This window comes from Lutjanus erythropterus, chromosome 9, assembly GCF_056507025.1.
Source record: "Lutjanus erythropterus isolate fLutEry1 chromosome 9, fLutEry1.hap2, whole genome shotgun sequence".
Classification (NCBI taxonomy): Eukaryota; Metazoa; Chordata; class Actinopteri; order Lutjaniformes; family Lutjanidae; genus Lutjanus; species Lutjanus erythropterus.
The window spans coordinates 35,852,505-35,876,395 of record NC_139325.1 but is presented as its reverse complement, the minus strand read 5'-3'; the positions used below and the strand labels follow the sequence as shown (position 1 = coordinate 35,876,395).

Here is a 23,891-nt window from a genome sequence, read left to right as displayed (position 1 = left end):
GAAGTGAGTATAAACTGTTCCCTTGATTTCTGATGACACATCGTGGTCATTTTATGATAAATCACGTAGAATATATGTCAGATTTCTCTCTAAAATCAGGCCTGGCTGTCTCTCTCTCTGGTAGAGTGCCATAGAGTCCCTGTTTGGGGCGTCTCTGACGGGCGTGGCCTACTCTCTGTTTGCTGGTCAGCCTCTCACCATCCTGGGCAGCACCGGTCCAGTTCTGGTCTTTGAAAAGATCCTCTTCAAGTTCTGCAGGTGAGTTGAGCTCCGCCTCCTGCAGGAACACCTGTCACTGCTGAGACTTTTACTTTTATGAGCAGGACTTTTACTTGTAGTATTTTTACATTGTTGTTGTTTTGGTCCTTTTACTTCACTGCTGCAGTTCAGCAGCTGATGCATGAAAGCTGTAAATTGATGAGTGATGTTTCTGCTCCTTGGTGTGTCTCACCTCGAGCTCTGACTCCCCCTGCTGGTGACTCTGCTGGGAATTAAAATCAAAGCCTCTTTGACATCATTAATGACCCAGATAATGAGATTGTGTGTTTTAAAAATTTAGTTAAGTAAGAGCTAAAACCGACCAATGAGGCTCTGCTATTCTTCATGCAGCTGCAGAGATGAGATTATCTGGAGTTCTGGGTTTTTGGATCAGAGCTGTAATTGGCTTTAGAGGGATTGTGCATTTGTTCTCATGAGCTGTCAGAGTGCTGGAGGAGGTCTCTATTGTTTTATTTTTTTTTGTCTGAGGATTAAAAAGGCTTTTTGTAATGAAAAAATGTTTTGTAACACTTACATAAAATCATTATTTTTTTTAACCTGCTCCATTTCCCTCTAGATTATATCATACTCCTTTTTTCTCCTGTTTCCACGAAAATACGTCAGACGCCGTCAGCACCTGCAGTTATTATTATAATATAGCACATAATGTGGAAAGATGAGCATCAGAAAGATCAGAAAAATCCAGTTAATGGTGATGATCTAACTGCTTTATGAGTCCATCCACAGAAGATTAATATGCAACACTCATTTTGAGTCAAAAATAGCAAAGAATAAGAATTTCCTGCTCCAGCTTCTCAGAATTTTCTCTGTCTTCATAGAATATTTTAGAATTTTAGACTTTAGTCAGACCAAAGGAGACATTTTGGGCTTTGTAATGCATATTATACTGTATTTTTTGTAAATTTAAAGACCAAAGAATCTATACATTAAGGGCATGATAGGCAGAATAATGTATAAAGAAAATAATTAGTCAGTTGCAGCCATTTTTTCAACATTTTTGCTTCATTTTACGAACGACTGGACTAAACTAAGTACATGCGTATAACGAGGCAGAACAACGAAAAAGAGTCTCGTTTTCTCTTTAACACATATTGTGCTTGCAGTGATTTGGAAAAAACAGGTCATATTATGACTTCATTAAAATTTTGATTAATTGATCAGCCTCAGTGTATAAAGAGGTTCAAAATGTCGGCGCACCAACGGTAAAGTTCTCTAACATTGATGCATCAGTATCAACAATCAATAATCTAATAATGTCACAGAATCAGATGTCAGACACAACAGGAGAGATTTTACTTCACAGCCAGTACTTTTACTACAAGATGAAATAATGGAGTATTTATACATTCTGTTACTTGTACTTTTACTCAACACTTGTTCGACCACTGTGGAAAGACACCAAATCAAAATGGGAAATGTGTCTAAAATGATGCACAAAAGACACAGAATGTAATTTATTTGATTTAATAGTGCAGCCATAAAAAAACATGGAGTTTGGAACAAGCTGATTTGAGCTTTAATCGTCTGTCAGGGGAACTTTGATCAGACGAACTTTATTTTAAAAAAAATGGAGATGTTGAGTCTCACTAGACTCCAATTCAGGCAGCAATGATGTAATGTGCACATGATGTCGGTCAGGAATGAGTCCAGTTCTGGTTCAGTTTTGACAGCCGAGCGTAGACGGGTCAGTCAGAGCTGATTTGTCGTGTTTGCGTTCACATGGGAAACAGCAGGAAGCCGCTGAAGGTGCTGTGGTGGTTGCTGTTGTCCCAGATCTGAGTGTTGGGCCACAGCTTCAGGGAGAGCCTGTCGCCCTGCTCCAGCAGCAGGGCGGCGCCGTTGGACGCCGTGTCGCTGCCCTCGCCGGATGGCTGCTCGTGGGTGATCAGCTGGATCTCGGCATCGTTTTTGTAAAGGACGGCGCTCATGGTGAAGTCGGTGGGGGCGTTGGCTGTGAAGCGGATGTAGTAGACTCCACGAACAGGAGCTGTGAACACACCTGGAGGAGGGAGGGTTTAGAAACAGTCATGTATGGCAGGTGAGAAGGGACAAAAAGGGGGGCAGCAGAAAAAAACTAAACACAACATCCTCTATCAGTCTGGATCAATATATTGATTCAGTGTTCAGCAATCCAGGTTGATCGATGAAAGTGCCGATATCAATCTATATTGTCATCTTTAAGATAAACCTTTGATTTTAAAATTTTCTGAGTTGACATAAACTGACATAGCTGAACGTGTGACATGGTCTGACATCGATTGTAGACCCTTGAACTGAATCAAAACAAAGTCATCCCATGGTTGCCGTTTGTAAAATAAGAAACTGTGGTTTATATATGATATATACAGTAAATCTCATACTTATATACACATATGATCCGCAAGAACCGGTATGCTGGCTGCAGTAATGTGTTAGAAGGTGTGTTTGTTGTCACTGACCTGTTTCAGCGTTGTACGCCTGTCCAATGTTGGTCAGGACGTCTTTGTAGATGAGCGTCCTGCCTCCTGACGTGTCCTTCTGAAGACCGTTACCTCCGAGAGAAACTGCAAACGCCACCTTGGGTACCTCTGAAGAAAAACAGAACAGAAAACCAGCAATGACAGATGAAAACTGAACTTAAAGGAACAGGTTTTAATGTTCATAAAACACAATAATTTTCTTATACTGGCCATTTTTGCAGCTCCTTTATTCGCCCACTGTCTGAAACTCCGTGTTGGCTCCTGTCCCCCCTCCCAAAAAGTCCAGCCTGCTCTGATTGGTCAGCTCCCTGCTCAGGAGAGCAGGCCCCACCCACTGTGATTCACCAGTCACCTGACAGTCACCTGTCTACAGGTGATGCTAACCCCTTTGTGACATCATACAGGGAGACAAATCTACCTGTTGTTTTAGAACAAATGTTTTCTGAAAGCAGGAGCAAGAAAAAGAGAGAGAGATGATAGCGGTTTCTTATATTTTGGGGTCTCCAGAGACACCGATGCATAATTTTTGTTGGAAAAACCATGAAGTGTTCAAGCTTTGAGATCCATTGTCACTATGAAGAGTTTTAATTTCCACAGAAGAACAAAAACTGTCCACAGTGTCTTTGTGGACTGTCCAAAGCAACCGTTTCTGAAAGAGATCTTGCTGTTGAATGTCCTCATATTCACATGTATTTGTTAGTGTGGAGGCAGGAATGTTAGAGACAGAACCCTGGACCAAAAAAAACAAAACTGTCTGCATGGAGAGAGAGAGAGAGAGAAAGAGAGAGAGAGGACGTTTGGGTCCCTTTTTTTAAAAAAAAAGTCTCTCTGGGATTAGAGTGGATTAGGCCCCAGTCATTTGGTCTGTTAACCCTCATATTAAACAATGAAAGAGTTGTTTTATGTCATTGTAAGAATTGATAATATCCACAAGAGGGCGCTCCTCCACCACATTTAAAAGCCAGTTAACGGTCACAGAAAAGCAAAGGGCCTGACTGCAGCCCTCTGTTTTAAATCCAAACAGTATCTTTTTATTGTGGCAGCTGGTGGAGGAAGCAGGTTTTTAAAAAGAAAAGATGAAAAACAAGAAAACAGGTTTGTCATGTTAACACCGTGACCAGGGTCCAAAATGACCCTTTTTATCCAGCAGCCAAATAGCTGCTGATTTTACCAGTCACTCAATAAATCACCAGTAATTTTAAAATTTTTGTTAAATTTATTTATTAAATATTTTAGGGAGCTTTTATGTCTTTGATTTTGTAGGACAGCTGAAGATGTGACAGGAGAGGGGGAGCAGGGGAATGACATGCAGCAAACATTGAAAACATTTGAAGGAGTGACTGACCTGTGATCGCCTTCAGCTCCTTCTCTGTGGCCTCCAGTCTCTTTGCAACTCCTAGAAACACAGAAACACAAAACCATATTCAACTGATGAATCCCAGTATATTAGTCACATCCTTTTTCAGATTCTACTGAAAACAGTATGATTAGAAACTTCATTTAATCCCCCAGATGTAGCAGTAATGATCAGTGAGCTTGTTAGACAATCTCATTTAATTCTTTATTTTATTTATAACTTAGTTTATGTCAGTAATGTAACTAGTTTTTGAATGATAGCAGTGCTTTTAGAAGAAATTTACACATAAAACCCTCTGAGGGAAAGGCAGACAACCATATTTAGTTTAGTCTAAGGATTATTGTTCAGCCTCTGAAGCTTGAAACAGTCGATGTTTGCGGTGTCCATCAGCCCGACTAAGAACGGAGCAGAAATATCAAGAACAATAAGAGGGAACAAACAGGAGTTGAATGTGTGAGTCTTACTCTCATTATCTGCCGTAATCTGTGTCAGTGAATTCTGAAGAGTTTTCAGATCAGGTTCAGCATCGACCCCTGGAGCCTCGTCTGTCCTATAAGACAAAGACACAGAGACAATGTCATAATATGATAAATGTTCCTGACGATGAAAAGAACCTGCTGCCACTTATTTTTCTGGTCACTTGTTTTTTTTGTCTTTTCTCTGAAGCACTTTGTAATCTTGTTGGAAATTGCCTATAAATAAGTTGGCTGTTGGTGGTGATGGTGGTAGTCGGCGGTGTTGGCAGTAGTGACAGTAGTGTCATCAGTCAGGTTGGTGATGTGCTTTTAATGGACACTTGCCAGCCAATCAGAAGCAGGTCCTTTCTGAACTCACATGGGAAACAGCAGGAAGCCGCTGAAGGTGCTGTGGTGGTTGCTGTTGTCCCAGATCTGAGTGTTTTGCCACAGCACCATCTTCAGCCTGTCGCCCTTCTCCAGCAGCATGGCGGCGCCGTTGGACGCTGTGTCGCTGCCCCGGCCGGACGGCTGCTCGTGGGTGATCAGCTGGATCTCGACATCGTTTTTGTAAAGGACGGCGCTCATGGTGAAGTCGGTGGGGCTGTTGGCTGTGAAGCGGATGTAGTAGACTCCACGAATTGGTGCTGTGAACACACCTGGAGGGAAGATGAAGAGTGATGAGGTCGTAGCTGGAACTAACAGGCGTGATGCTTTAAGGGCAGAGGGCCAAAACTATTTCAAAAGTAAATAATACATTTGGTGTGAATGATACTGTTTTTAATCTACGTTAAAATAGTTATTATTGAAGGAAATAGAAAAACATCAACATAACAGGTGACCCCAAAGTTTAGACTGGTGGTCTGTATTTATATGATATTTATTTATATAATGTGATATGATTGCTTTCATTATTATATGACCTGGCTCAGGACACTGGGAGGTAGCAGGGTCCCGTTTTGAGGCTGATGAATTACATGATATCAGATTAGCCGATACTCGATCCAGAATTTTAGGCTGTATCAGAGACATTTTCCAGTACTGATACTGGAACAACCCTACTGGAGACAGACTGTCATGTTTCCATCATGTTGTTCACATGGTTTCCCATTGATTAACTGAATCTCTTTTAATAACATCATGTCGTTGGTTGTGTCCTCTGATGGTTTAATGGCACTGACTGTAGAATTAGCTCCACCTACTGTTTATCTGTGTATCTGGAGCGGATTGAAACATTCATTCATTTTCTTTTTTGGCAAATTTCTAGAAATTGGGTTAAAGTGCGCATTAAATTGACTCTGGTGTGTCACCTGTCTCGGCATTGTAATCCCCGCCCACGTTGGTCAGGACGTCCCTGTAGATGAGATCTTTGTTGCCTGTCGTTGTCTTCACGAGGCCGTTTCCTCCCAGAGAGGCAGCGAACGCAACTTAAGGTGTTTCTGCACAAAAAAAAAAGAAAAAAAGAAACTTGTTTATCATCTCTTAAAAAATCTGAAGTTTTCAGGCAGCGTTTCATTAACAGACATAAAAATCTTTCATCACAGTCCCTTTTTTTCAACAGATTCAGAAAATTTTTAAACCCAATTTGATGTTCAAACTGAGGACAATAACTGTTATAATAACCGTCTTGGCATCGTGAGTCACTGACTTCACCGTGTTCATTTGAATATGTGTCAAAGGATTTTAAAAACTTTCCATTCTGTTTTGATTTACGTTTTATCTCAGGTCTTAGCTTTTTTGGAACAGAGGTTGTACAAAGATTTGTCCTTTTTATTTTTATTTTTTCAAACACATTTACTTTAAGCTCCTGTAGTTATCATTTGTAAGCAGTACATGAACATTTAATTACTTGTTTATAACAAATTATAATGTAACTGACATTTTAAAGTGTTTAATAATATACAATATTTTATCAGCAGTTAAAACTTCTCCAATGAATTCCTCCACAGGAGGTTGTCAAATATCTTAAACACTTTTTTATCATATCTGCCCACAGCTACATTATAGTTTGTATTTATTCAGTGATGATATTTCTCACCTTTGACTCTCTTCAGTTCCCTCTCAGCTGCATCCAGACGGTTAGACAGTGCTGCAAACAAATACGGGAAAGTAGCATTAAAAAACAAACTGAAACTCTGGTTGGATTTGCCTGAATTTTCTTCAACTAGAAATTTCTTCAATTTTAGAAAACTGCAAGTTGACTAGAATCCTGTTGAAGAGCTCCAGTAGAGCCTGGTGGGAACAGGCGAGATTTGGACTCCTGCAGTGTAAATTCTATTCATTTTCCTCATATGCAGCATTACATAATGGAATAGAGCTGCAACAAGTAACTGATTGTTCAGAAGTCGTCCAGGGTGCCACCGGAGACGCAGCTTCACCTTGTCCCGCGGCCCTCAGGCGCTCCAGGGCGTCCTGCACCTCCCTCAGTTCCTCCGTGTTGACGGGCTGGGCAGAGCCGGACCGGGCCAGGCAGGCCAGGGTCAGCAACAAGAGGACGGGCAGGCACCGAGACATGATGAGACACGGAATGAGGAGGACAGAGAGGACGCTGCTTTTTATAGAGACCCTCCTCCTCTGTGGTCGATGGACTCGTCTGAAAGTTTGTCCTGAGTCAGTGTTGACTCAGAGATAACTCTGCAAGAGTTCAATAAGTGTTCAAACTAACCTCATTCCTCTGACTGCACCAGAGGAAAACATCATTTAGGAAAATAAATAAAAATGGAGATTCAGCCGCAGGTTGAATCCCGGTCAGCACAGAGACTCTGTTCTGCACAGCTGCATCAGTTTACTGTTTCAGCTTTGACACAACATATTTGTACTCCAGTTCTCCAGTTAAATTCAATAACACTTTATTAATCACACCAGGTTCAATCTGTTGGAGCAGCTTGTTATACTTAAAAAAACACACAAACCACAAATCATGATGCCAAGGAGGTAACGTGAAATAAAACCTATAAATTATGCTAATGGTTGATCACTAAAGCACAATAAAATGGTCATATAAAAGTGATATATCTATATTTCTCTCTGGGTTTTCCATATCCAGCCCTGCAGTCGGAGTTCATCCTGACCAGTGCAAAACATCTCTTCTAGAAAAAGAAGCACATATCTCTGTTGCCAAACTGCACACAGCTTGTTCATTGTTTACAAGCTGTCAAAGGGTCTATAGTCGTCCTTCTGCCTTCCCCTTCCCCTCTGTGTTTCCCTCTCAGTCAAACATACTGATGCAACCTTTAATTCCAAACGTTGTTTATCCTGAAACTGACACCTGTTTCATCTCTGCATCTGATGATGATTTAATATTCTGCATTCATATTCAGATGTCTGTTGATGTAACGATACTGTATGATAATATCATGATTAAAAAAAGTCCATGATATGACTCTTATCACAATATTCAAAAACAAAGAAGAATGACAACTTGAAGAAATGTCCTTTTATTAATAAATGTGATGTGCACAGCATTTCCTGTATATTGTCACAGTTCCGTAAGATGTTGAAAAGTGAGTCATATAAAACTGATGTAAACCTTCTTGTCTCATCTCATCGTCCTCTCCTGTCTGTCCTCAGTGACTATGGTCTGTCCTACCTGTCCCTGCGGACCAGTATTGGACTGTGGACGGCCTTCCTCTGCCTGGTGCTGGTCGCCACCGACGCCAGCTCTCTGGTCTGCTATATCACCCGCTTCACCGAGGAGGCCTTCGCCGCCCTCATCTGCATCATCTTCATCTACGAGGCTCTGGAGAAGCTGGTCCACCTCGGGGAGGTCTACCCCATCAACATGCACAACCAGCTGGACAACCTCACCTTCTACACGTAAGCAGAAACACAACCCCACAGCTGGATTAGATTTTTGGTTTGATTTAGCTTTAAATTTTTCCCGTTATCACCTCCTCAACTCCAGCTGCACATGTTGAAGATGATCAGCAGGCCGTGTTCTGCTCGAATTATTTCCTCACAGTAAAAATAAATTGTTTCATCATTAAATATGCAGTTATTCTCTTTAATCTCTGACATCATAAGGTGTCCTGTGGCTGAGCAGAATCAGTACAGCCACCAGCATGCAGCAAATTTTCATGAAATGAACATTAGCCACAGCTGAACGACAGTGTTTCTTCCAGTTTTATCTACAGCACATTGAGACTAAGATAAGAAAAAAAATCTTTATTTATCCCAAGAGAAAATCTTTGCCAGAGATTGCTCCAAAATTACAGTAACAGAGAATAAAAACAACAGAAAACAATAAAGTATTAAGTGAACTATACACTGTAAAGTGTATAAGGAGTAAAAGCAAAATAAAAGTGCCAAATAAAATTAGAAGTAAAAAGTCAGCTAAAATAAACTACAATAGAACAGAAACATTGGCAGTGATACTGAAAAGTAATAAAAAGCACATGATATTAGACCTAATATTATACATTATGATAATAATAATGAAAAGTAATATTGCACATGATAATGAGTGTCATTTTGCTCCTGGTAAGTACTGCCGAAATAAGTAATACTGTGCAGAATATTTCCAATGTTTGGTTTTTTTTCTTCCTGCAGACGGGCGAGAAGTTACAAAGACTAAACACTCGCTAAACTTTTTATAGCTCATTAATTCAAATCATTAATCATTTTATTTTTTGCGTATCTATTCATTTGGCCTGGTGCCAGAACGACTCGTATGAACAGATTTATTCTTCAGTTTGGTGATCGCTGTGCAACAGACAGGAAATAATCCTGGATTTTCACTTAGTAGCTCTGAAGGTGTTTTTAAAAAGTGTTTAGTGGATCAGTCAAACTTTAAAGGTGTGGGGAATGAACCTTTTTTAATGTGTTGCTGTTGTGTTTCAGGTGTGAGTGTTCTCGACCAGACAACGCCTCAGCTGAAGTCCTGCAGACTTGGAGTAACAAAAACGTGACCCCAGAAAACATCCAGTGGGAGCAGCTGACTGTGAAGGTCTGACATGAACCTGCAGGAAGCTTTTTGCACTTCATCAAACACACACAGACAGCACAGACAGACAGACAGACAGACAGACAGACAGACAGGCAGGCAGCACAGACAGACACAGTGTGTTCATGTAGCAGCATGACCAATGTGACACACAGGCACTGAAAACACACTGATGTTCCCAACAACAGTTTATTACATCTGTGATTTAAGACTCTTGACGTTTTATTTATTTATTTTTTTGTTTGTTTTATTGTTTTGTGAAAGTATATATTTAAAGTACCAGTGCGCAGAATCTGGCTGCATTAACACACTCATGATAAATATGTCAGATAGATTGTGAGAGCTCACACTCGATCCTGCACACACTCAGTCCTTTCTGACCTTCATACTGACTTAAAAAGAAGCTGAATCAACTGAGAGCGATAAAAGCTACCGAGGTTTTCACATTTACTTCATGACAGTCAGGTCACAGCAGCGTCTAGAGGACAACAGAAGAACTGCAGCTCAGCACACCTCAGTCGTGACTTTGACATTGTGTCTTTCTGTCTCTGTCTCCAGGACTGTGTGGATCTACATGGGGAGTTCGTCGGCTCGGCCTGCGGCCATGACGGCCCCTACGTCCCCGACGTCCTCTTCTGGTCTGTCATCCTCTTCTTCACCACCTTCTTCCTCTCCTCCTTCCTCAAACAGTTCAAGACCAAGAGATACTTCCCCACCAAGGTGTGTATCTGTTACACACACACAGACAGATGTAACTAACGGCTCAGACAGTTATGAATGAACACTACAAAGGTCATTGCAATATTGACCTCGAGGATATTTTAGCTTCAGTTCTGTAAAGAAGAAGGAAGAGAAGACATGATGTCCATCTTTGTTTACCGTCTATAGTCTGAAGAATCCGTATGTAAAACAACCGGTAGTGATAAAAAGCTTCAAGATCATAATTTTCTTAAATAATTTAAATTTCTTTATGCGGAAAACAGAATTTAAGAGCAGGGCTTAATGTCAGGAGTTCAAAAATAAAATGACGCCCAAATAGAGAGAAAATCAGATTGTTCTGTGTCTGCAGGTTCGGTCGACCATCAGTGACTTTGCCGTCTTTCTGACCATCATGATCATGGTGTTGGTGGATTATCTGGTGGGAGTTCCTTCACCCAAACTCAACGTACCCGACCGCTTCGAGGTAACACCCGACTCCACTCTTTATAACCTGTAAAATCATATTCAGTATAAGGACTATAATCCCATTTCTGTGTCAGGATTAACAGTATTTACAGTATATATTATATATTGTGTAACTCAGTGTGAACATGAGTGAACTGGGAGACTAGACTAGACTTGTGGTCTTACTTTACCCTCTCTGGCACTTCTTTATCTTTTTACCTGTAATTCCATTCATTTGCATCCTTACTGCAATTTTTAATGTGTTCCTGTACTTAACTGCTTTACTTTTATGTTCGTACTTGTTTTACATTTTGTTTTTGCACTATTCTTTATCAGGTTTGTCAGAGACGTGAATTCTAAATAAATAAGATAACAAATAAGGCAAAGTGTCTAGAGGTAATCTAAAGGGACTGATAATATTAAAAAAGTTTTGAACTCTTTGCACACTTCTGTAGTTTTACCAGTAGATTTTGTTTCCTGATGTTAAAGCTGGTCAGACTATTTGCTGAGTGAGGAGCAGCTGTTAGCTCAGTGTGGTAACAGGGCAGAGGACACTGCTTTATCAGCTGTAGTAGGTGGGTTTTAATGTGCAGCGGTACGTTACATAACGCTGTGTTTTTTTAAGGTCAGTTTCTGCAGGGTTCAGAAATTAAGAGCAACAACCTGAAGTTTCAGTTCAATCAGAAAAAGATTAGAGATTAGAAGCTGACAACACACAAACAAAAAAGAGGAGACACTAAAAGTTAAACACACACACACACACACACACACACACTACTATTAACCCTAATTTTAAATGTGCATCATTTGCAAATGTGAGAAGTACAAATACTGTACCTTACTATACTTAAGCACAGTTTATAAGGTATCTGTATTTTACTTCCTACATTTGAACACTAATATCTCTCTATTTCTGCTCCTTATATTGTCAAAAAGACAGACAAATAAAAACATGAAACTAGTCACAACAAGGTCTGTGGATTATCTTGAGTAACCAGGTCATGATTTTCAGAAAGAGACACTGAGGACCACAAGCACCATTTAGTCCCTTTATATTGGTGAGAAGACAGACGTCTCTACAGCTGATGTCTCCAAAACTCTGCAGCTCACATCAAAACTATCTGGATGGACAAATGGCACTACAGGCCTGGGGTCATCCTAAAATTAGAAATATGTATTTTTGATTTTGGGGAGGCCTGACACTCAACATCATCAACATCATCATCATCGTCAGCAGCAGAAGCAGCTCCAAAGTCGTAGCCCTTAACAAACGGGACAGATTGATTAATATTGACAATAATTGTTACAGGAAAGACTTAACGGTCCAAACATGCGTCTGAAGTTCTAACGCTGCTGTTTGTCCATTCAGCCGACGTCGAACAATCGAGGCTGGCTGATCTCCCCACTAGGTCCGAACCCCTGGTGGACGCTGCTGGCCGCCGCCGTCCCCGCTCTGCTCTGCACCATCCTCATCTTCATGGACCAGCAGATCACCGCAGTCATCGTCAACAGGAAGGAGAACAAGCTGAAGGTCAGGACAGCTGACGGGATGGTAGGTCAACACGTGGTTCAGTGATTTTACCTTTACTTGCATGTGTTTTTTGGTTGCAGAAAGGCTGTGGCTACCACCTGGACCTGCTGGTGGTGGCGCTGATGCTGGGCGTGTGCTCCATCATGGGCCTGCCGTGGTTCGTAGCGGCGACCGTGCTCTCCATCTCCCACGTCAACAGTCTGAAGCTGGAGTCGGAGTGCGCGGCGCCCGGCGAGCAGCCAAAGTTCCTGGGCATCAGAGAGCAGAGAGTCACCGGCTTCATGATCTTCGTCCTGATGGGCTGCTCCGTCTTCATGACCTCCGCCCTCAAGGTGAACGCCACGCCCTCACAGAGACAGATAAAACCCAAGTAACCCGCTTCAACTGACACCAAGATGTCAGATAGTCCTCTGACCATAGTGTTTATGGTCTTCTGTACATTACAGTAAACATTTAAAAAGGATTAGAAATCAGATTTAATACAGATTTGAAGTGTTGTCATTTCTCTGTTTGTACATTTTTCTTTATTGGGTTTGATTTTGGCGTTTGTACTGAAAATCAGGCAATCGGTTTCACAAACCAACCATAAAATATCAATGTCAACATTATATCACTCCTTTAACACAAACAGTGATTTAACCTGATGGAAAACTATGTATTTTCAACTTTGGAGTGAGCTGAGTGAGCGTGGAGTGAACATTTGGTTGCTCCGTTGAAGAGTGTGAGTTTGTTTCCGTCTAACTTTTCATTTTTTCCTTCCGTCCTTCAGTTCATCCCGATGCCCGTCCTGTACGGAGTCTTCCTCTACATGGGAGTGTCCTCGCTCAAAGGCATTCAGGTCTGTCCCAGTGTCCGTCTGTTCCACTACAGCGCCATCAGTCTGCGTTTCACTGTCTCTGACGGTCTTGTCCGTGTGTCCGTCCTGCAGCTGTTCGACCGGATCAAACTGTTCGGCATGCCGGCCAAACACCAGCCGGACCTGATCTACCTGCGCTACGTCCCTCTGTGGAAGGTCCACATCTTCACCGTGGTGCAGCTGTCCTGCCTCATCGTCCTCTGGTCCATCAAGGCGTCGGCCGCCGCTGTCGTCTTCCCCATGATGGTGAGACAAATAGAGACGACCAAGAGAACATGTTTTATTTCATTAAACCCAAATCCGCTTTAGTCTTCGAACCATGTAATTAAGGCTCTCATGTGCAGAATAGTAAGCATATAAAAGGAGTGTCTGCGTCTACAGCGGTCCACAGCAGGACATTCCTTATCCGTCCCTCCAGGATTTCACAGGCAGTTTTGGGGATTGTTGTGGTCCAAAATGCCTGATTTCACAGCAGTTTTTCTAAAAAAATTGTGATGCATGTTGCAAGAGTTTGGACAAAATTGCAACGTCGCGAATAATTCACAGGTAATTTGCATGAACTGTTGCGATTGCAACATCACAACTTTCTTGAGGGACTGCCTTATGCTGTATTCACATGAATTCAGACAGACGGCACACTAGATATCATTTTATTGGACAAGAGAAGGACAGTAGAATTAGGTGAGAATACGGTAGACGGTAACAGTCTTTTTCCTGTCATCCGTGACAGAATTTCCAACCAGATGTGACGTAGCTCCCTCACACAAAGAGAAAACTTGACCAACAAGACAACAAGAAGGTCATCATTTTGGTGCGACAGCAATTATTGAATTATCTGACCAGAACTTAAAATCATTCCAAGAGGTTACGAGAGGTTGATATGAAGACGGGATGCACAAAGTGCAGTTCTCCTTTTACCGTCCATGTTGGAAATTAATGAATCATGAAGTATTAAGTTTGCAATGTAATATTTGGAGAAAGCATTATTTTAAAACCACATACATTGCTATAATAATGACATAAAATAATGAGCGCAAAATAATTTTATTTCATGTATTTTATTCCATTTGTTGTAAACAAATACAAAGAAGTCACCATAGCAACATGGCATCCTGTGTTTTGTTCTGCCGTTCTGTCAGACTGCCTGATTGTTTTCCCCGTTCCGTCCAGCAGGTGTCCTCAGTCTGCCTGAAACTATGAATACAACATTCACTTCCATATTCTTCTGCCACGCCCACACCGCCTGAGAAACGATCTGAGCAGCAGAATGAGCTGTTTTTCTAACAGTTATGAACATTTATTTCCACTGGATGCTTAATGAGAAATCAGACTTTGATGTAATATGTGCATTTTTTCTGTTTCCAGATGCTTCAATCCTTTAGAGCGATAACCGGTCGTCTCTTGTCCTCTGCAGGTTCTGGCTCTGGTGTTCATCCGGAAGCTTCTGGATTTCTGCTTCACCAAGAGAGAGCTGAGCTGGCTGGACGACCTGATACCAGAGAGCAAGAAGAAGAAGGACGACGACAAGAAGAAGGAGAAGGAGGTGAACCACTAAACTGAAATCAACCATCAGCCTATCACAGCTGGCTCTGTCTATTCTGGTATCAGCAGTAATGATGTCTGATATCCACCTCCATGAAAATAATTCATAACTTTCAAGGGACACATTTAAAACAAAGATTATAATTATTATGAATAACATTTTTACACCTGTGTTATCAGAAGGTTTTTATTAGTTTTAGATTTACAGTACAGTTAGTTTTGGACATGTTCACTACTTCTTTGTAAATGTTAGTGATGGTTTGCAGATTCTCTCTCAGCTTGTGTAAATCTGTTTCCCAGACTACTACTGATGTGTTTCTTTATTTCCCAGGATGCTCGGCGGATGCTGGAGGAGGCAGAGGACGATCAGCCGTACGACAGAGGAAACGTCATCAACTTCCCGATCAAAAACCTGAAGGGACGGTGAGTCGATGACATCAGAACACTGTGTTAAACACACACTGCTGCAGAGACTAATGTGTGTGTGTGTGTGTGTGTGTGTGTGTGTGTGTGTCGTGCAGCATGGATCCATCAGAAGTGAACATCTCCGATGAAATGGCCAAAAGCGGCATTTGGAAATCAGTTTCCATGAACTCTGACAGCAGCAAAGGTCTGAAACGCAGCAACAGGTAAAAACCCCGAGATACTTGGTGACATCATCAGCTAATGCTCTTTGTGATTGGTTCTCTCACTCTGAACTAAAGTCTATGTTACACTGACTGCAGATGAAGCACCCTGCAGGTCAGGGGGCGGATTAGAAAGTAGAAGTTTGCAGAGGAGTCAGCTTTGCACAGAGTCTCCCTCAGCTTCTTATGTCTTTTTCGTCTTTCATGTTGTTGTTGTCTTGTTATGTCTTCAAGTTTTTCTTTGTCTTGTTGCATCTTTTACTTCTGTTTTGTTTCATTACATTTTTACATCATTCTTGTCTGGTTGTCTTGTTACATCTTTTTTTGTCTTGTCGTGTCTTTTTGTCTTGTTAGATCTTTTACATGGTGTTTGTTTTATTTTATTACTACATCATTTTTGTCTTGTTTTTTTTTTTATTTGTTATATTTTGACATTCTTTTCGTTTTTTTTGCCTCGTGTCTGTTTTTGTTTTGTTGCGTCAGTGTCGTCTTGTTGTTTAAATCAGTCTTGATGTTGGAAGGTGGTGCACAATGATGGAAAATAAAAATAATCAATAAAAACATTTTAAAAAATCCAATAATAGGGTGTTGCTAGGTGTTTTTTGGGAGTGGTCGTTAATATTTTACTTTAAGGTTTCCAGGGTCTTGATGATGGTTGCTATGGTGTTAATTGTTGTGCGTTACTGTGTGGTTGCTAGGGTATTAGAGGTGGTCGCTCAGAGTTCAGAACATGGTTGCCAGGGTGTTCAGTTGGGTGTTTAGAAAATTTTACTAATGCATGAAAAAACGATTTTAAAACTTCACTCGTTACGCAGTTTGATCGATTAAGTGATGAACCAATAGGATGTTTGAACCCAGTTGTTGTGTCTTCCAGCCAGGACAAGCTGCCGAGCGTCCAGATAAATGTGGAGAACGAGGACGGTCGGAGAGTCGTGGATGCTGAGACCTCGTTATGATCCACCGCCACTCTCCATCACCACCGGACGGCGCTGACGGAGGACGAGGAGGGCGCGGCTGCTGGGATGCTGCGGCCCTCTGTCTGTTCTGAACGGAGGTGAGAGGTCGTAGGAGGACCAATCAGGCTCCACCTCGCCGCGCCGTACTTCTCACGCTGCGTTTCCTCAGACGAAGGTGGACGTTTTATTTTCTCATCGTTTTATGGTGAAACACGGAGACTCCGCCACTGGGAGCAAATATGGCCGCCACTTTTTGGAAGCAGCCTCCTCAGGTTTCTTTGGTTGGTTTGTACTCAGGCGGTCGCTGCTGCGCTGTGATTGGCTGCTGAAGCATCGAACCGAAACACGGGTCATGAGGACACCTGATTTTCCAGACTGATGATTTGAAAAAAAACACATACAAAAACACCCGAAGTTTAATTTTATCGTTTTAAATTTTCAGTTTCTGCTTTCATGAAGCAGACGAGGCTCTTCACCTCTGACAGGTCCAACGCAGGAAGGAGTTTTTATTTAATCCATCATGCTGATTTAAGTTGTATACGTGTCTGTGAGTGTTTCTGTCTGTGTGTGTGTGTGAGTGTGTGTGAGTGTGTGACTGTGTATTTGTGTGTGTATGGATCACTGTTGTGCCTCACCTTGTTGCCTGCAGTGGCCGACTGGATGATGTCACAGCCGCTGTCATCATAATTTCTCTTTAAAGTTTCAATAAAATCAGTTTGGTGACGACGGTCATGAAGTCTGTCAGATTCAACACTTCAATGAACAATAAAATCAGATTTTCAGTTGTCGAAACAGTGAAAATTTTCTGAGGACTCGCACTTCACACTCCATGACATTCATGTAAAGGACAAGTGGTGCCGATTTCAAACACCTCGTCTCACTCTGCCCTTACAAGTGTGTAGCAGAATCTACAGTGGCCTTGCACCGCGCAAAAAAACACAAAAGTCTAGAGCCAGTGGTTTGTCTGTTCTGAGTTACTGTAGAAACATGGCGGTTCAACATGGCGACCTCCATGGAACAGGAGCCGCCCCTTCTGTAGACATAAAGGGCTCATTCTACAACCCTGATTCTGAAGTAGGTGGGACGCTGTGTAAATAAAATCAGAATGCAATGATTTGCAAATTATTTTCAACTTAAATTCAGTTGAATACAGCACAAAGACAAAATATTTAATGTTGAAACTGATAAACTGAATTGTGTTTTTGTAAATATACACTCATTTTGAATTTAACGCCGGCAGTACATTCTAAAAAAAGTTGCTCCAAAAACAGCTGTTTGGAAGATTCCACAGGTAAACAGGTGAGTTGGCAACAGGTGACAGGATCATGATTGGGTATTAAAGGGGCGTCCTGGAAAGACTCAGTGGTTAAACTGTTGGACTGTGGTGAACCTCACCCCATCCATGCTGGTGAAGAACGTTTGTCAACACAAAACTGCAGGAATTTATAGATTTCACCATCTGCAATCCATAATATCATTAAAAGATTCAATTGATACACAGATTATTTTTTATTTACAAAGTTTAAACTCCTACAAATGAATAATCCATTTATTTCAGAAATCTGCACAAAGCAAATAGAACTGACGTTCATCAGAGGCATCGACTGCATCAGTATAAAGCAGTGAATCACTTGTGGCAAAATAAAAAAGAAAAGCCTACAATCATAAGTTAGTATGGTGTATAAATAGGAGATATAATGTCGTCCAGCCTGAGACGTTTCAGACGAGGTGACGGAGGCTCGTCCTGGACGTGTTACAGCACAGCGAATATGCAGAGCAGCATCGACAGCAGCAGAGCGAGCGACAGTCGGGTTCTCTGTGATCCACCTGAAAACAAACACATGAAGTACCCAGGTAACTTCACAGTAATCTGAGGAACTGACAACAACTCTGAGACATAATAAAAAATAAAAATTAATGAGAGATGACAGAGTCAGACTCACCACTGTGCAGCAGCAGGTTCTCAGTTACACTCACTGATCCGTTGTGCACCTCTGGTTTGATCTGCAGCAGTTTACACATCAGAGGGTAAATGTGGATGCTGTCAAATGGCTCAGACACAAAGTTCCTCTTGAAGTCGGGACCGAAGGCCCTGAAGATCATCTTCATGTCCATCTCTCCGTTATGGTAGCCGTGATCGCCCTTGTTGACGTAGACAATGAATCTCTGGTGGGAAACAAAAAGACAAGAATTAAACTAGGAAATGGCAGATCTGGTGTCTGCTGCTGCTGCTGCTACGTCCTCACATCACATCCTGTCTGCTCCTTTTGTTCTGTGGCTGCATTGACCTTTGACCTCTTTGACAGCTGCCAATCTACGACTCAAGGTTTTTTTTTCTACATGTTGGGTTGAGTTCAAGTGGTTTGAGGCATAAGACCACCAACAGGGCGCACTGTCATTGCAGAAAAACAAAATTTCTATCTTGGCTATTAAAAAGTACCAGTAAGTGCACAAGTGTACAAATACAGATAACAAGCTTAGCTAGAGCTGAGTAGCTAGAAATCTGTGGATAACCTCATCATTTCCTTTAAATTCTTCATAATAAAAGGTCCCCATTAGTTTGTTATTTAAAGGCTTTAATTATGAAGCAGCAAAATCAGGAAATGTGAAAATGAACATGACACAGTAAAATAAAGCAAATAACTGGAAGTACAAACAGCGACGCAGGAGAGAAACGACAAAAGATTTAAAAAAAAAAAAAAACTTATGTTATCTGATCTTTCAGTGATAATTGATATTTTAGATTAAGAATGAGGAAACTCACAGAGTTCAGATTGAATCCCAGATCTGCGACGACCACGATGGGAGGCAGCCGCTTACTTTTGGCGAGATGGAAACTCTCAGGAAACTCGTCTTTCTTGTAAACCGTCAGGTTGGGCGCCTTGGACAGAGCGTCAAAAACCTCCTGCTCCTTCCCCGGCCGTGGCGTTAGGATGCCGAACCCGCCGTAGTCGAGGATCTCAAAGCTGGTGAGCTTAATTAAGTTCAGGTAGTTCTTGAGGACGATCTCGTCCACCTGCGGCCGCTTCTTGACGGTGGTCATGCCGTGGTCCGACGTGATGATGACGTTCAGGCTGTCGTTCAGGTGATGGCGAGCGATGGCCTCCCTCAGGTAGCCGATGACGCGGTCAATCTGCTGGATGATCTCCTTCCTGCGTGGGTGGTCCGGCCCCTTGGCGTGGCCCACGTTGTCCGGCTCGCCGTAGTAGAGCGTCACCAGGTGGAAGTCCTCATCGGAGAACCAGCTCATCACCTTGTCGATGTTCTCACGCCACTCGGTCTCGTTGTCGTCCTGATGGTCAAATGACTCCACAAGCGCTCGGTTGACTGCCTGACCACTGTAGTTGGCTCCGCCTCCCGGGAAGTAGAAGGAGGCAGTTTTCAGACCCTGAAACAAGAAAAAACAGGCAATTTTATTTATATAGACCTGTTCATACACATGGGCAACGCAAAGTGCTTTACAATTTAACAAAAGGAACAATAACAACAAAAAAGATAAATAAGATCTGAAAACAACTGGGTTTTGATCTAGACTTAAAACTGGCTTCAGTCTTTGATCTCATCAGGAAGATTTTCCAGAGCTGAGCAGCAATGAAGCTAAAAGCTGCTTCACCATGTTTAGTTCTGACAGTCTTTTCTTTTCAAAATCACCACTGCAGGGTTTCAGACGGTCGTGATTGATTTATCTCCTTCCTCTTTGATAATTTCATGTCCTCCGCTGTCCCTCTGAACCGTGGCAGACCTCAGGGCTCTGTCCTCGGTCCCCTTCTGTTTTGTTCAGACACTGAACTGTCCTTTGGTTCATACTGAACAGAGCCACACTGGCCTGTGCACAAATAAACTACATTCATTATATCTGAACTGTGAGTGTTTGCTGGTGTCGCTCATGCTGAGGTCTGTTTTGTTATCAATCGTCCTGATCGATGACTCACCTGGTTCTGAGCTGTGATCCATAATGGCAGAACTCCATTGTCCCACCACTCCGATTTGCTCAGCGTCAATTTGTGAGGAACTTTTAGGTTTGTCTTGGCATTAAACATCATGTTGTGGACGACTTCGTGATCCTCCACCCATCTGCCTAACGCACAGGAAACAAGACAGGAAGGACTTTTTCAAAATAATGCTGAGAAACTTTGCAGAGACGCCTGATGAAAAGCTCAAAATTAACAAAAGGTCAAGTACAGTACAGTCAAATTTTCTTCACCCCAAAATGAAATTTCTCTGCTCAGCCTCAAGCTGATTGAAGGTCAGGTTTTAGTTTTTTAGTCCACAAACTCTGCTGGAGTTTCACAGGAAAACAGTCCTGCAGAATCTGATTTCACTCATGGAGTTTGGTTGGCTTGGAGAAAGCGATATTTGGCTTATATCAGTGTTTTCAGCTGACTGATGGCAACGAAAATATTCTAAATATTGTATATTGATATAGCAAAATTAAACAGATTTTTCTTTTTAGGTGAACCTTTTTTTGTTGCAGTTGATCCCTTGCTTAGAATTCATTTGAATTCATTTTTTATAAATGTTTTCAGTGATGATTCAGTGTGAAAATCAGAATTTAGTTGAATTTAGTTTAGGGTGTGTTTTTTTGGTTTGTATTCTAGTCTTGTATTTTCTAAGCTGAAGCACAGAAACATCCAATTTTTCCAATTTTCTTTACATATGATCATGTTTTATTGTTTAAAAGGAGGATTATTTATCTGTTTGAAGAGAAACGTTCTTCTGACTGTGTGGATTTGTAGGTGACGCTTCAGTGTGAGGTGGACAAATATTACAAACACACAACGCGTCAAAGCAAAAAAACAAACAAATAAACAAACTAGAGACCAAGTGCCTCAAGTAGAAATGATCAAATTTTCCATCATAATACCTTTTCATTTGTTTTATCATGTTCTTTTCCTGCCTGTGTGTCCTGGAAGCAGCAACATGTGACTCAGGAACAAATTATCTTCAGGATAATAAATGATGTCTTATCATATCGTACTGTTGCTTCATTATGTGACCTTAATACAAACAGCCTCCAAAACACCATCAACACAATGAAATACAAATAAAACGTGTTGTTGTACCAGTTACAGGCGTTAAAGCGTCTGATTAGTTAAACTAAAAACATGTCAGGTAGTTTAGAAGTTTGCTTTCTTGTCAGAAGGATGAGAGTTAAATTAACCACCTCACTGAACAAGGCTGAATTTGTATTACTACTATTGTCAGTATTATTAATATTTATCTCTGCTTGTGTAATATACTGTAAAGTTAATTATTTTTATATCCAAGGACAATCCTGCATCATAATATGATGTGACTTAACTGCTGTGGAAGTATAATTTATGGAGGAAAATAAAGATAAGCAGTGCTAATTGTTGGATAATGGTTTTGCAATCATCTCGGACGTGTGTCAGTATTTTTTAAGCTGCCTGATTTTTTCCAACAAATGTTCAAATTTTGTTTTGAACTGCTTGTCATGAAATAAAATCTTTCATTTTTCTACTAAAGTTAAATATTTCTTTAGCCTGTGTGAGATCAATTTAGGTTTAAAGTCTTTGTTATTGTAAATTAATATTGTCTGTCACATTACAAGCAAAAAGAAAAAAACATTCCACTAAATTCTGCAGATTTTCATATTGAATCATCACTGCAAGTGTTTTTAATTTATTTTGACCTGCTTATGAAGCAATCTGCTGCTGTCAGCAGAAAGAAGGAATTAAAGACACTTTAAAAAAAAAAAGAAAAATCAAGTATTTTACGTCCAGTATGTAAATATGCAAAACTTTGTCGACTAAAATAATGACTAACAAGTAGATGTCATACGTGTATCTGGCTGACCGACTTGAGTCAGCTGAGAGTCTCCAGCTGATGTTTTAATCTGACACATTTTAGAACAAGAACCCTGTGAAAGTGTTTATATAAAGTTAGCTAACAGCTGCATACATAACATTAATGCTAACAGACTGAGGCTAAAGCTCATTTACATCTCAGCAAACATTGCTTGTCTTCTTCTGTCTGAATAAAGAGTTGTTGGTTCAACTGAATATCTTCAGCTTATTGAATACAATTTCTCAGGTACAACTGAATTAATATCAAGTTTATTTGACAAAAAAAAAACATTTGTTTTGAATCATTACAAAATTACTTCAACTTGTCTTTTCAAATTCAGTCAACTTAAATTTTAAACTTTTTGAGATGAAAAAAAAGTTTATTATACACAGAGGACTTACACTATCTGAATATTTCCTCCACCTAAGAGTTACCTGTGATGGTGGTGAAGTGGGACGGGGAAGTCATGGTCAGCATCGGGGGGGTGATGTACTTAGCCTTGACTCCGTCCTCTACCAGCTGGTCCAGGTTGGGCGTGTCCACGTCCTGGTCGTAGTCCCACCTGAAGCCATCGAAGGAGATGAGCAGCAGCTTGTTCCTCGCCGCCGCCGCCTTGCTCAGCGATTTGCCGGCAGCACAGATCAGCGCTGTGACGAGCAGGAAGAGCTCCAGCCTCATCTTCATCCTCACAGCGACTGAGTGCAGCTCACCTGTCTGTCTGCACACCTGTCGCCCCAGTTTAATATGTAACTGCGGTTCTCTGATAGAGATCTGCTGACCTGAGGTGAAGGACGAGACCTTCGACTGGAGGCAGAGCTCAGATGAATCAGACCTTATCAGAGCTGATTTCACCCATCAGCACCAATAATCAGTGGACTGATCAATAATCTGACTCAGGGCTGCTGTTAATGACTGTGACACAGCAATAAAGAGCTGACAGCCAGGTCTGAAGATGGGGTTGGGACAGTTACTTTAATGTCACAACATTTAAGTAATGTAACTTGATTACTCTTGGATTACCTCACAAAAAAGAATTGTTTCACTTAATGTTGTGTTTTAGGGCTGCAACAAACAATGTCAGAAAATGATAAAAATGTTGATCAAAGTCCAAGATGACTTCTTCAAATGTTTTGTTTTGTCCTCAAAAGAAAAGAAACCAGAAAATATTCACATTTAAGAAGCTGAAATCAGAGAAATGTGACTTTTTTTTTTTCTTAAAAAATGGCTCAGAATGGTTGATTTATTATCAAAACAGATGCAGGGTAATTTAACAGCTGATTAATAATTGATAATTGTTGCAGCTCTAAGTGTTAATGTTGGCTGTTTGATTTATTAGTTTGTCCAGCTGTTCCTTCCTTTGTTGTGCACAATTTATTTATTGATTGATTTAAAAACAAAAATGTTGAAATTTCCACCCAGTGAAGCATTTCTTCACTAGAGGTCATGATAATGAATTGGCAGCTTTGTGCTCACTGTGCATGGAAGGATATCATTCTTTATTTTAAAACTGTATAATGTTAATATTATAATATTAATATTTCTAAAATCGTGGCTACGGTCCTGCTGACAACAAATAACAACATTTCACTGACGGTTTTCACACTGATGAGGCTGTGTACAGTCAGGATGCATCCGACATTACTGTTGTGACCTAAATTTTGATGAAAACTAAATTAATGTCATAAACCAAAAATTGCATGCGAATTTCCCCCTGAATTTGAGGTCAACTGTTTTGAGGACTTCCAACACGTCCTGATCTTCATCAGTGCCTGTTGTCATGGAAACAGCAGTAGAAGAAATCTCTGATGAAACCCTGTGAACGGACCTTGAATTCAGACTGTTACTTGTCCTCTAAATGGTTTTAATGTTTGTGTTTTTCAAGCTAAAATCCAAAAACACACTTTTTCATAATTAAT

The 23,891-nt window shown here is 41.0% G+C and overlaps 2 protein-coding genes and 1 pseudogene across 3 annotated transcripts in view; 1 reads left to right on the top strand and 2 right to left on the bottom strand.

Annotated features, from left to right (window-relative positions):
* Nucleotides 1-16,953, top strand: part of LOC146322047 (sodium bicarbonate cotransporter 3-like) — a 38,868-nt gene extending 21,915 nt beyond the window's left edge. Inside the window, exons 13-25 of the mRNA XM_084727475.1 lie at nt 125-258; nt 8,121-8,366; nt 9,390-9,495; nt 10,051-10,212; nt 10,562-10,675; nt 12,026-12,187; nt 12,268-12,519; nt 12,957-13,025; nt 13,116-13,289; nt 14,458-14,586; nt 14,917-15,008; nt 15,107-15,214; nt 16,086-16,953. Of these exons, the coding sequence (XP_084583601.1) occupies nt 125-258; nt 8,121-8,366; nt 9,390-9,495; nt 10,051-10,212; nt 10,562-10,675; nt 12,026-12,187; nt 12,268-12,519; nt 12,957-13,025; nt 13,116-13,289; nt 14,458-14,586; nt 14,917-15,008; nt 15,107-15,214; nt 16,086-16,167 (1,830 nt within the window). The 3' untranslated portion in view covers nt 16,168-16,953. The remainder of the gene's footprint in view (nt 1-124; nt 259-8,120; nt 8,367-9,389; nt 9,496-10,050; nt 10,213-10,561; nt 10,676-12,025; nt 12,188-12,267; nt 12,520-12,956; nt 13,026-13,115; nt 13,290-14,457; nt 14,587-14,916; nt 15,009-15,106; nt 15,215-16,085) is intronic.
* LOC146322048 (complement C1q tumor necrosis factor-related protein 4-like) lies at nt 1,728-7,094 on the bottom strand (annotated as a pseudogene). Its single transcript, XR_014771419.1, has 8 exons — nt 6,929-7,094; nt 6,589-6,639; nt 5,861-5,989; nt 4,930-5,209; nt 4,560-4,645; nt 4,084-4,134; nt 2,718-2,846; nt 1,728-2,278 (listed from the first exon to the last, which is right to left on the bottom strand). The product of XR_014771419.1 is annotated as a complement C1q tumor necrosis factor-related protein 4-like (transcript).
* Nucleotides 16,954-17,657: 704 nt separating the features above from the next.
* On the bottom strand, nt 17,658-22,699 carry LOC146322046 (ectonucleotide pyrophosphatase/phosphodiesterase family member 7). The gene is made up of 5 exons (XM_084727439.1): nt 22,410-22,699; nt 20,100-20,245; nt 18,932-19,555; nt 18,111-18,333; nt 17,658-17,994 (listed from the first exon to the last, which is right to left on the bottom strand). Exons 1-5 carry the CDS (start codon nt 22,657-22,659, stop codon nt 17,921-17,923), a joined length of 1,317 nt encoding a protein of 438 aa, XP_084583565.1. The 5' UTR covers nt 22,660-22,699; the 3' UTR covers nt 17,658-17,920.
* Between the last annotated feature and the right edge of the window lie 1,192 nt (nt 22,700-23,891).